General features: G+C 45.7%; 1 protein-coding gene across 3 annotated transcripts in view; it reads right to left on the reverse strand.

Annotated features, from left to right (window-relative positions):
* Window positions 1-1,899: 1,899 nt before the first annotated feature.
* Window positions 1,900-12,931, reverse strand: part of SCUBE2 (signal peptide, CUB domain and EGF like domain containing 2) — a 67,748-nt gene continuing 56,716 nt past the window's right edge. For all 3 annotated transcript variants that reach the window (XM_054024670.1, XM_054024671.1, XM_054024668.1), the window contains 5 exons: window positions 12,382-12,543; window positions 10,861-11,058; window positions 8,018-8,170; window positions 3,291-3,370; window positions 1,900-2,411 (listed from right to left, as the gene is read on the reverse strand). In XM_054024670.1, the coding sequence (XP_053880645.1) occupies window positions 2,259-2,411; window positions 3,291-3,370; window positions 8,018-8,170; window positions 10,861-11,058; window positions 12,382-12,543 (746 nt within the window). In that variant the 3' untranslated portion in view covers window positions 1,900-2,258. The remainder of the gene's footprint in view (window positions 2,412-3,290; window positions 3,371-8,017; window positions 8,171-10,860; window positions 11,059-12,381; window positions 12,544-12,931) is intronic.

Raw genomic sequence — 12,931 nt, forward strand, 5'->3', positions numbered from 1 at the left:
CCTTGAATCCTAGCCAAGGGGAGTACCGAAATCTAATACTACAGATATCTTGAGCACAGAAACCAGTGGAAGTTTTGCATGCTTCAGAACTACAGCATTGAAATCTTATTGCATTGTGATTCAGGTAGACAGCCTTTCAGTGACATTCATTTACTCTTATAAGGCAAGTAAGAGATTTTGAATGTCTTCTCTTTGTACATTAGTTTAATCCATTCCACTGTAAACATGATATTATTCTCATACAATAGTTATATACCCCACACTAGTGCAATGAAGCCAAAAGAGTGTTACTGTCTTTGCAAGCAATTCCTTGGTTCCAAACTCTAGTACAGGGGTCAGCAACCTTCGGCACACGGCCCGTCAGGGTAATCTGCTGGCAGGCCGTAAGACATTTTGTTTACGTTGACCATCCGCAGGCATGGCCCCCCGCAGCTCCCAGTGCCTGCGGTTTGCCATTCCCACCCAATGGGAGCTGCGGGAAGTGGCACGGGCTGCAGGGATGTGCTGGCCGCCACTTTCTGCACTTCTAGTGGCAGGGAACGGCGAACCACGGCCATTGGGAGATGCCTGGGGCCGTGCCTGAGGACAGTCAACGTAAACAAAATGTCTTGTGGCCCGCCAGTGGATTACCCTGATGGGCCACGTGCCGAAGGTTGCCGAGCCCTGCTCTAGTACATATAGCATTAGTTACGATCATACTACAGGATCTCAGCTTGCAGGGTCCTGTATCTTTCAAAAAGAAACACATAGTAAAAGCATTTGGTTCAAAAATGCTTGCTGTTTCCATCTCACAGCACTTCCAGTGACTAATCCCTAGAGAGACAGATACTGGAGCCATCTCTGGACTGGAGGGATTTGTGCACAGTCTCCTATACAGGGCAGCAAGAGCATCTTCTGCTGAGAAGATTGTTCACAACCACAAGACTATGATGTAATTTAAACTCTGCCCAGAACTGCGGTCAGCCAGCACAAACAGTTCAAACAAGAGTAACTCTCCAGGGGGATCCTTTCAGGATAACTTTCTCACTTGTAGGAAAGATGGTGCAGTGGTTAGGACATTAGCCTGGGAATCAGAAAACCTAGGTTCAAGTCCCTGCTATGCCAAATTTCCTGTTTGGCAGAGCAGGGACTTGAACCTAGGTTTTCTAGGCAAGCCACTTAGTCTCTCTGTGCCTCAGCTCCCCATCTGTAAAATGGGAATAATAGAACTTCCCTACATCACAGGGGTGTTGTGAGGTGCCCATTACTATGGTAATGGAGGACACAGAAAGATGTAACAGTGATGTGTGAGAGGTTAATGTAGAAGTGAATATTTAAAATGGGATTTGGGAGTTAATCTGCAGTTGCCCATATATGAACATTCATAACTCTCCATTTTCAAAGGGCCAAAGCATAACCTAAGAATAGGGGCTGTGTGGAAGGGGAAATATACTGGGATTTGGCAGAGAAAAGTTACATAGACACTCTGCCACTTCTTCAAACTCAGGACTCCAGGAGCTGTTGGCTAGTGGATCAGTTTGATCAAGGTCTGATTCATCATTGCGGTACTCCCAGTTTACTCTAATATAACCACTGAAATCAAAAGAGAGACATCAGCAGAAACTGGAGCAATGCAGTGGTAAATCTGGTCATTAGAGTTCAGGCTGAAATTTCATCCTTAGTTTACTTTGCCATGCATAGGTACTGTACCTAGTATGAGACAGAGAGAGAAAATCACATCTTGTGCAAAACTTGGATTCACTGGTTTGGGTTAAGACCATTTCAACCTCTGCTCTGAATTTCCTGGCCGTGAAGGTTTGAGAGGGACATCAAACTTGTTTTCACTTTCAGACAGACTGAATGTGAGTGCAGCTTTCTGGAGGTGACAAGCCTTAATTACAGCCCAGAGCCACACGGCAGTACTTAGCACATCCACATTTATTAGCTTTTGTGTTACTGATGCAGCAAGAGGGCAGAGCTCTGAAGATGTCATGCCTGGCATCATTTGATTACAGAAAATATTCCCAGTCTCTAATCCAACAGACACTTAATCCGGAGAGCATCTTGTGACCCGAAAGGGATCATCTGGAAAGGAATCAAAATTCTGTTTGCCAAAAACATTTATATTAGCTGTGAAAGCCAAACTCTGCAAAAGAGCTAATTGGAGAGCTTCCCTACAGTCTCTCTGCCAGTGTGCAAAACACTCAGACACAGCCCCACCCATCACAATGCTCTGCCACAACGTTAGGGGCTGTTTAGTGTTCAAAATGTAGGACCGGTTATTTGTAAGGTCTCAAAAATCTGGAAACTTTAGAGCGCAGCAGTCGAATAAAGGATCGTGGGAACATCTCTCTAGACTCTTGTGCTGTGTACTTGAAGTAGTTCTGCGGATGTGCCAAGACATCAAACAATGCCTTTATCAGCTTCTTATCCTGAAAAGGGTAAGGCAGATTTTTTACTGTCAAATTACAATCAGAGTCACCGACACTTAATCACCAATGATTCCATAACGGATTGTTTTAATAGAAGCAATGGCCTGGAATTTTTACTTTCCCGTCACTAATGTGGGCTCTCAGATCTGCACAGCTGGAGTGAAATCCTGGTGAAATCTTGCCACTGACTTCAATGGAGCCAGGCTTTTGCCCCTGGTCTTTATTTCAATACTAGCAGATCCAAGCATTTACAGAAAGCAGAGTATTGAGTTGAGGTCTGACAGGCAAAATGTGCTTTTTGGGTTAAATCTACTCCACTTGCCTGAGTACTGGGCTCTGTATAAGGTGGAGTATGATGTGTGTCAGAGAAGTGAAATCAGTCTCTCCAATCCAGGGTTAATAACTGCAGGGCCCTCACTCCCTCCTTCAAGGCTGCTATTCTGTGAGCTGAAATAGCTGCCATTGTCTCTCCATGCCAGTTGTGCAGGGCATTGGATCCAAGTAGGTGTAAGCCTATGTCCCCCTCCCCAAGCTTGGTCCCACTGCAGCCTTCCAAGATGGCCTATGTGAAGCCAGCCTGGAGATCCTTTTCCTGGCGCTTAAGAGATGCATAGGCACCCTTGTGCAGCTGCTCCACTCACCCCTAGGCAGGGGGCTTCATTGATGCTGAGGCCTGGGAAGGGGTGTGCACCGATAGAGCTAGTATAGAGGTCTTGGAAGGCATTAAAGTTGCTCATGCAGACAGCCCAAGAGAGGGCCTCAGTGAGGCGAATCCCATGTAGGGAAACAGCTTCACTAGCACAAGAAACTGTAATTTACCATTCTGTATTAATCTCTCCATTAATTCTCATACCAAAGATTTAATAGAGGAAAATTTACCTTAAGTATCTCTTGATGATTTTCAGATGCATAGAGTCTACCATCCCGAACGATGTCTTCTATTAGCTCCTGGTAATCCTCTGTTGGGGACACATATAAGCATTTGCCTGTTAGACTCAGCTGCATAATCAATGAGGGCCAAATTCTTCCCTTAACGCACGAGTGAGCCGCTGGCCACTGGACGCAACGGGAAGGGTGGTGGCCGTGTAGGTTCACATGTAACACCAAACATCTGGCTCTCAAATTAGCAGTCTTTGGTATTCCAAATGACCTTCTATAAATACTGTTTATTAGGAGGACACAAGCTGAGCTATTCATCATCTATCAAAGGCAAAAGAAAGCAGCAGCAGCCTGGGACAGCTCTGTACTGTAACCATGTGGCATGCTTCAAACTTATTATGTTGCTAAAGAAATCCACACAAAATCCATCTTTAAATATTCTGAATCTTTTGCTGGCTTCTTCATATAATAATCAAAAACTTTCTTAAAGAGCAGTTACAGTTGATCCAGGGCAAAACCCTCCCAGGCAACAAAAGCCTTAAAAGGAAGGAAACTCCAAGCTAAGGGCGAGGTCTTCCCCTAACCAATGAATTACCCACTGTCGGTAAGACACTGCAGCCAACCAGAGAAGGGCCTTCTGCTCCCAGTGGGTACAGGGAAATGTTACACCTCACTCATGCTGTCTGACAAAGCCTTAACTCCAGCCTCACCAACAGTGACACAGGTGCAGAGGAGACATCTGGGGTGAAGCTCTGGCCCCACTGAAGTCAATGTGTGTTTTTGCCATTGACTTCAATGGAGCCAGGATTTCACCCCTGGGATTCCAGGTGATGGGATGAGATTTGGGAAGTTTTAAGGGTAAGCATGAGGTTGGAGTTAAGGGTGAAGGAGATGAATGTGTGCAGTCAGCAGGCATGTGCCTAGGGGCACTGGCATTCTAGGGGTGCCTAAAAGTTACACGTGGATTAAAAGTTTAATTTTTTATGGAAAACACGAAAGTCAGCTGTAGGCAAGGGGGGCGCTGGAGATGCTATGCCTAGAGGCGCATAAAGTGTAAATCCGGCCCTGTGTGCAGTACTGTGTCCCCCTCACACAGCCTGACCAGCTTCCTAAGGCTCATCAGATGTGCATCCCTGCCGCCAAAGGAAAGATGCTGCTGACAGGAGAGGTTGTTGGGAGGAGGAGGGTTCCCCCCACCTCCTCTCACAGCCACAGGAACGGAGAATTGGGACAGCAGCCAGCCCCTGGGATGGGGCTGAGTCCTGGTTCATCTTCCATTGCGGGGTAGGAGAGAAGGGCACGGGGAGCATCTCTAGTCCTCTTCAGAAATGCTGGCAGGGAGGGTGTTGCTAACTGCAGCACTCCACTGCCCCAGCACATCAGCCTCTATCAAAGCCTGTGAGCTTCAGGAGAGACTGCACCAAAGGGGAGCTCTTAGCTCCACTCCTACACTGCCCTCTGCTCCAGCTCCCTCCTTCCTCTCTGTTGAGGTTTCACAGGCAGAGTGGCTCACTTCACGTTCTGTGAATCACCATATGCTGCCTTTCTAAACCACAGCAGCTGGAGCTCGGCTGGGTTCCCTTCAGCCGTGGGCTCTCAATCACCAATCTGTGCAGCTCAAGCTCCCCTTTGGAGTTAGTGGGGCACTGGCATGAATGTGCAGCACCAGGGGCGGCGAGTGAAACTTCCCCTGGTGGAGGCTAGCTCTTTGTCCCACCTCTTCTGCCACAGCCCCACCCACACTCCACCCCTGCTTTGCCCCAGGCCCCGCCTTGGCCCACCACTGACTCGCCACTCACCTCTTCATCAACCCTGTGAGGTCCCCCCCTCCGCTCACCTCCTCCCTCGCCCACCTGCCGCTTGCCCATCTGCTGCTCACATCCTCATCCCACTGCTGGACCTCCCCCACCCACCACGAGACCCCCCCATACGTGCCGTGCAGCTCTCGCTGCTTGCCTCCACATCCAGTGCTCTAAAAAAACCACCTCCACGAGAGGTGTAGCTCCCAGCACTGGGGCCCTGTTTACACTGGAACTTTATAGCACTGCAACTTGCTGCGCTCAGGGGTGTGTTTTTTCACACCCTTGAGCAAGAAAGTTGCAGCGCTGTTAATTGCCAGGGTAGAAGCGGGGGGGGGAGGGGGAACCACGGCCCAGGTGTCGGGCGACAGGAACGGCTGTGCTAAGGGAGGCATGGCCTCCCCTTGCCTATTATACCCGCCACCCATGCACAGCACAGTTTGAAGGTGTCGGGTCAAAAAGCATCTTCACAAAAGGGCTCCAAACAAAGATGAGATTCCACACCGACAATTTCAGAAGCAGGCAGTTTTTAAGGGGTTTGTGTTCATAGTAAATCCTCTGCTCCTCATTCCTTTGGAGAAAATGTAATCAGACCCCAAAGATCACATCTGGATGAGGTCTCACCCCTGCAGCCGCCTCAGTGTGCTGGATACAGGGGCCTAGCGTGAAGGGGCTCTCAAAGCTCCAGACTGGCTAGGGGAGAATTCCCAGGACTGCCCCCTGCAAGCCCTGGTGTATGGGGCTTATGGGGAGCCAGAGCTGGGAGGAGAGTCCCTGTAGTTTAGGTCAGCTACAAGGGTCATCAGCTGTTGCATGCTGTGGAGTATCACAAATTACAGCAGCTCTCAGAAGCTGTTTAAAATAATTTATGCTAGGGGCCATTCTAGTCCCTGGAGCAACCCCAGAATCAGGGAGCATAAAGGTGTCTTAAAGCGAGCTTAGCCCCCGGCCCCAGGCTGTGAGTTTCTGTGCTGCACCTCTAAGCCATGCAGCACAAATTCTCGCTGTCTGTTGAATTCAGGGGAAGATTGTATGGGTTCCTTGGAGATGAAGATTAACAAATCAGAATTGAATTGAAAATCCTGATTCAACCTGAACAGTGTCTCATTACCCTCCAACACAATCTAACGATCACCGTTGGCCAATAATACCGCTGTGGAATCCAGCCTCAGGATGACCAGGTTAAAATCTGATGGTTGTACCACTCTAAGCCACCAGTGGTTCCAGTTACAGCGGGACCCCAATTAATGGAACATCATTTCTTCAAAAATCCCAGTTATTGGAAACAGGCTTAAGTCCCCTGGTCCATTTTCAAGCTATCAAGCTATCTAAATCTATAACTATGGTATTGGTAGGACTCCTATTGCTACTTATGTATAAAGGGCCTGATACAACTTCCATTGTCTTCAGTGGGAGCTGATCAGAACCAAAGTGAATGCCACTGAGTGCAGCAAGACCAAATTTGGCCATGTCAGGGATGAAGATTTCAGTGCGTAAGTCTTTAAGTGTCACATCAACACATTATTATTTCTACTGTGGTAGCACCTACAGGCCAGGACCTTTTTGTGCTAGGACTTGACTGACATATAACAGACAGTCAGTGCCCCGAAGAGCTTACAACCAAAGTAAAAAATCAGACAACAAGCAGATATAGACGGGGAGGGAGAGGAGCACAAGGACACTAAGAGACAATACTGGTCAACAGAATAGGCAGTGGTCAGAGCATGCCAGCTGCATAACCACTGTTGAGTTTTTGTAGGCAGCAGGCACAGGGCAGTTTTAAGGAGTGATTTAAAGGACACTGAGGTAGCTTTGTGGATATTTACAGGGAGCGGTTTCCATGCATAAGAGGAGGAAGTATGAAAGTTCTTGTTGGAAAATTTTACAAGCTGACAATCAGACTGTCATAATCTGCAGTACGGAGGTGGGAGTTGTTTTTGTGCAATTACATTAAGTCCTCCGTTCATCCAACCATTTGGCTAAGTGAATTTAATGCCAGATAAGCATAGCATCGTATTTTTTGTCACTGGAAACACATTGATTTTACAATGTATAAATATGCAAAAACTTTCTATGTTGAGATGCAAGCAAAGTGCATTAAAATAAATAAAAGCAGACTCTAATAGAAGTAAAGTCAGTCAAACTCAATGCTTCAATTGTCACATTTTAAGAAATACTCCCAAAATCATGCAGGCATAAGCCCTGGGAATGGCAATAAATTCAGATGGAGACAGGGTATTGTTTCTTTCTGTGAAGCTCCAAGTTTCTACAGACTTACCCCACACTGACCCAAAGAGCACAAGTATTCAGGGAGCAAATCATGTCCAATTTCACCTGCTTATCAGGAGACCTGTACTTGGGTGCCAAGTTAACTAACAAAAGATTCAAAGGCTATTCACTGTTACTACTGTAATAACCTATTGCAAAGGAGCATCTTTTCCTTGCATGTTTTTGTGTCTTTCTTTTACATTATTTACTATATTATGAAATTAGAAAAAAAAAGGCTCTAAAACTTCTCCCAAAATGTTAATTTGCAGTTTGTGAAACAACAGGGCAAAGCAAGCCTAGGGCTTTGTATACACTGACATTTTTGCAGCTCCATCAGTGCTAGCAGAGCATGAATGGAAGCACTAGCATACACCAGCCAGAAGTGTTTTATCCACCTAGTCATCTAGACTGTCTCTGAGCAGAGTTTGACAACACAGTGGTAAAAATGCCAATAGCCAGTCTACGCTAACATTCTCATGGCTCTCATGTTAGACCAGCAATAAACATAGACTAAGTGTCAATGCCCCAAACTGGAAGGGTTCCATTTTTTGAGAGTTCTATCCATTTTATAATGTGCTCCACCTACCCTCCAGGGATTGAAAGATTCAAACTCCCACTGTAATATTATACATTACTTATCACCTGTTAGTAGCAACTTACCATCATATGTTACATAAGGCACCTGGAATCCTTTGGCACTATTCCCTTCATTCGACTTGAACTGGATCCACAGTTTTTTAGACCTAGACGTGAAAGCTATAGGGCGTTCGTAGGTTTGGCAGGTTTCATATGTGGTCACAGAATTGGAGGAAGCTTCCAAAGAAAATGGACAATATGCAGCTGTCAGACAACTCTTAATAGGCAGCAGGTTTAAAACAAATAAAAGGAAATATTTCTTCATACAATGCACAGTCAGCCTGTGGATCTCCTTACCAGAGAATGTTGTGAAGGCCAAGACAATAACAGGGTTCAAAAAAGAACTAGATAAATTCATGGAGCTGGATCCATCAATGGCTATTAGCCAGGATGGGCAGTAATGGTGTCTCTAGCCTCTGTTTGCCAGAAGCTGTGAATGGGCGACAGGGGATGGATCACTTGATGATCACCTGTTCTGTTCATTCCCTCTGGAGCACCTGGCACTGGCCACTGTCAGAAGACAGGATACTGGGCTAGATGGACCTTTGGTGTGACCCAGTAGAGCCGTTCTTATGTTCTTAACTCTTTAGTTACTTAGCGATTAAAAAACACATTAACCTATCGTGACAAAAATGCTTTTATGGTAGGAGGATAACCAGAATACAACAAGTTAAATAAGTGCAGTTTTACCCCTTGTTTTACAAGCATTAGTGTGCCAAGATTTTGCGGTTAGTCTGAACTATTTTGGGCAATAGCCAGAGCCAAATTCTGCTCTCAGCTACAGGAGACCAACTTCCACCCCAAGAGTGTAATTGAAAGGATAACTGCAGTCATTAGCTGAAATACTTTAGGGCTCTTTGCAGAGAAAATTCATCTGGCCTCTGGGAGGTGCAATCTCCCAGACAACAGGTTATCTGGCAGTGTGGCAGGCTGACCGAATCAGGAGACAGTCCAGCCCAGTGCCTAAGAGTATGTATACACAGAAAAAAGCTGTGCATGGACTAGCTACCTGAGCTAGTTTGAATCCAGTTAGCGCAGGTAACAAGCAATGGAGACAGCGCAGCATGGGTAGTACAAGCGCAGCACAGGCCCTGGGTAGGTGTTCTGGTTGCTTGCTCTCTCAGAAGCCTGCACTGTGCTGTATTCACTGCTTGTTACCTGCGCTAGCTGGATTCAATGGAGCTCGGGTAGGCCAGCTTCTGCTGCATAGACATATCCTGAGTGCAGACACCGGGGAACCAGAGCTGCAGGAATTGAGGACTTGTTTGTGGACAGAGTGCTTGTGTCCGATCTCTACAATCCCTTAACAGAATCACATCAGTTCTCAGTTCAAGCTTCTTTATCCCACTGGCGCTGGGCACCTTGAGAGGTGTTATTACAGCCCTACTGTAGCCCGATGAATGGTTGGTTGAGGAGGGGCATCAGGGGAGTGACTGGTCAGTGCAGGCTCTGTTTTTTCTTTACCAGGTGACCTGCAGTTGGTAAGAGGGCCTCTGCCACCTTGATCCCTGTGAAGCAAATTGGAGGCTTGCTCATACCCTGACCATATAACTTGGCCCCATAATTATTTTCATAAAACATTTTTTTTCTTCTTTTCTTTTAGCTTTTTAAAAACATATTGCTTATGAAATGTGCCAGCACCAGAAACTGAAATGGTGTCTCCACAGCACATGTAGAATCAGACTCAGAAATGTAGGGGTGGAAGGGACCTTGAGAGGTCATCAAGTCCAGCCCCTGCCTGGAGGCAGGACCAAGAAAGCCTCGAGCATCTCTGACAGGTGTTTGTCCAATCTGTTCTTCAAAACCTCCAATGATGGGAAATACACAACCTCCCTTGGAAGCCTATTCAAGAGAATAACTACCCTTGTAGTGAAAAAGCTTTTCCTAATATCGTCTCTAAATCTCCCTTGATGCTGATAAAGCCCATTACTATTTGTCCCACCTTTAGTGGACATGGAGAACAACTGATCACCGTCCTCTTTATAACAACCTGTAACATATTTGAAAACTGTTATCAGGTTCCCCAGATCTTTTTTAATTCAAGACTATATAGGCCCAGCTTTTTTTAAACCTTTCCTCACAGGTCAGGTTTTCTAACCCTTTTATCATTTTTCTTGCTCTCCTCTGGACTCTCTCCAGTTTATTCACATCTTTCTGAAAGTGCAGCACCCAGAACTGGACAGCACTCCAGCTGAAGCCTCACCAGTGCAGAGGTGAGCGGGACAATTATCTCCTGTGTCTTACATACGACAATCCTGTTAACGCACTCAGAATTATATTAGTCTTTTCCTCAACTGCATCACACTGTTGACTCATGTTCAATTTATGATCCTCTATAACCGTCAGATTATTTCCAGCAGTACTACCACCTCACCAGTTATTCCTCATTTTGTAATTGTGCATTTAATTTTTCCTTCCTAAGTGTAGTACTTTGCACTTGTCTTTATTGAATTCCATCTTGTTGATTGGTACAAGTGGAATGGGCCTCAATCCAGATGGTATTAGTATTCGATCGGTCCCACCTGGGCAGGGCTCACCTAGAGGTAAAAGCACCCATAATTCTTTACCATTCATCAGCCCTTACGAATGCTATATGAAGGTGTGGAAGCAGACTCCGACAAAGGTTTCTCACAAAGATCAATGGCACATTTCAGCTTTAGGCCCTTGATTCATCTGGACCTGTTGGAAAGGATTTCCAAATTCATTGTCAAATGAAACCTATTTCTCTACTCTTTAGAACTAGGCTTTAGGTGACTGGTTTTTAGTTTATGCACCAGGCGTGGAATAAGGAGGAGAATTCTGTTCTTCACACTGAGGTCCATTGGAAAGACAGACATTGTATGGTTTGGAAGATATTTCAGACTTACAACTTTTTCGCATCACCAGGTAGTCTCCACATTCATCATCTATTGGCAGAAATATTTCTGGAACCACAATCAGAATGCGGCGCTTAGGAGGTGGATTTATAGTCCACGTACATTCAATGTTCGCAGGGTAATTCCCAGGATAGTTTGGGGATTCAATGTATCCAGTAAAATCTCCAAGTTCACCTCCACAGTGCCTATCTGAAAAAGGAACATATCACCCAGGGCCGGGGCATGAGGAGAGGGATATCTAGAGCCTTCTCTACAGTCATTGTCAGCAAGAGCAACAGACATATGAACCCATTCCTGTTTGTATATGAAACAGGTGCACCCTCTGTCAGCTGCACATCAAACTGGTACCTGCTTTTGCCTTTGTTTCTTTAAATGGTGAGATCAAGGCTGAAAAAATAAAATTAGGAGTAGAACTAACTATTAGCACAGAGGCATACGGTGGCTGTGAGGCTACAGTCGCTTGCAAAGGGGATGTAAAACATGACGATGTCAGAGTTCTCCACTCACTCACATCCAGGGTAACATTTTTATACTCAGTTTTGCACAGGGTAAGTAACTACACAGGGTGTAACGTATTGGAAATTCAAATATATGGTGCACAATGTCTGCAGCAGCTCAGGACAGAGTGACTTCTGCCCCATCCTTTCAGAGGGTGCAGTGTGCATGCCCCCTAAACCAGACCTGCTCCATTGGCTGCTGTCAAGGAGATGCAAGGCCATGACCTTGAGTCCCCTCCCTGCCTCTTTTGAAGAAACGAATGCAGAAGAACTGGGATTCTGACTAGCCCCCGTGCGGGATGTTTTGAAAACTCTTCTTGTGCACCTGGGCAGGTCTGGGCACTAGCTGCCTTATAATAGTGTTAGGGCTGTGGCATGCCCTACGACTGCAGCCCTTCGTTTATAAAGAGATGTGCTACCAGAAGCAGATATATATGTAGTCAGGGTTTCATCAGAGGATTTTCTCTTCCCCTCATTTTCCTTGCTTTATGCCCTCAGCTTCCCACATAGCAGCCACCACTATTCAGAAACCAACAGGGACTCCCTTTGGGGCCTGTTCTGTAATAAGCTGGAGAGGTTACTGTTAAGAAGCCCAGAGAGCAAAGCGAGTTGCCTGAGCAGCATTTTTCCCCCTGCTAGCGCAGGGAAAGAGAATAGGAGACTAAGAACCCAACCAAATCTCTTGCATTACATGGCAAAGCCAAGATCTACTAGCAGTACCCAAGCGTGGCCCAACGCTCCCAGGGTTGATCTTTCTCATGTGCAGACTGGCAAAATTCAATTATTGATAGCACAATAATACTACATGCCTCATTCACAGAGCTGGGTGCCTCAATAAGTCATCTGGGGACATAACTCATGTGTGGTATAAACAGGTGCAACTCCTGTGACTTCCCTGTGGTTATCCCCATGTGCACCAAAGCTGAATTCGATCCCTAAAATACTCGTTTTGGATGCTAATGACTCTGCCCTTTTTCATTTCTAACTGGCTGAGAAATCCATGTGTGATACTTACTTTTACACTGGGTTATGTTTGTTGATCCATCAAAATCAGTAGTGGTGTTTCCAGGGCATGAAATACAATAATTTTGACCAAACTCAGGTTGGTAGGTCCCAACTGTGCAGCGAATACACCGGTGAGTTGTAGTGTTATAAAAATGACCAGGTGAACATTGAACTGTAGGGGTTTGTAAACATGTAATACAGTTACAAACGTGCTTTTATGACACTAGAAAGTAGCTTTATATATGTTTTATAGGGCTTATTATAAGCCAAGTAAAAAACTAATGTTATACTTGTGTGGAGCTACAGCAATAAAAGGAAGGTCTACTAGGCTCCTGACTGCATTTCCAATATAATAGCTCTTTTTGTGAGACCACGAATTTAGCTCACAGTGCCACGTGCTATTTCCTGTCTAGAAGTGAGAAACAGCAGAGAGAAAGAGAAAGAATGTGTATGTCTGTCTGTGGGGGAGCCGGGGGGGGGGGGGGGAGTAAATAACAGATAGTGAGAAAAAGAACATTTCATTGAATGGTCCAGCCCTAATGATTTGCCATGAGTAAAAC

This window comes from Malaclemys terrapin, chromosome 4 (genome assembly GCF_027887155.1).
Source record: "Malaclemys terrapin pileata isolate rMalTer1 chromosome 4, rMalTer1.hap1, whole genome shotgun sequence".
Classification (NCBI taxonomy): domain Eukaryota; kingdom Metazoa; phylum Chordata; order Testudines; family Emydidae; genus Malaclemys; species Malaclemys terrapin.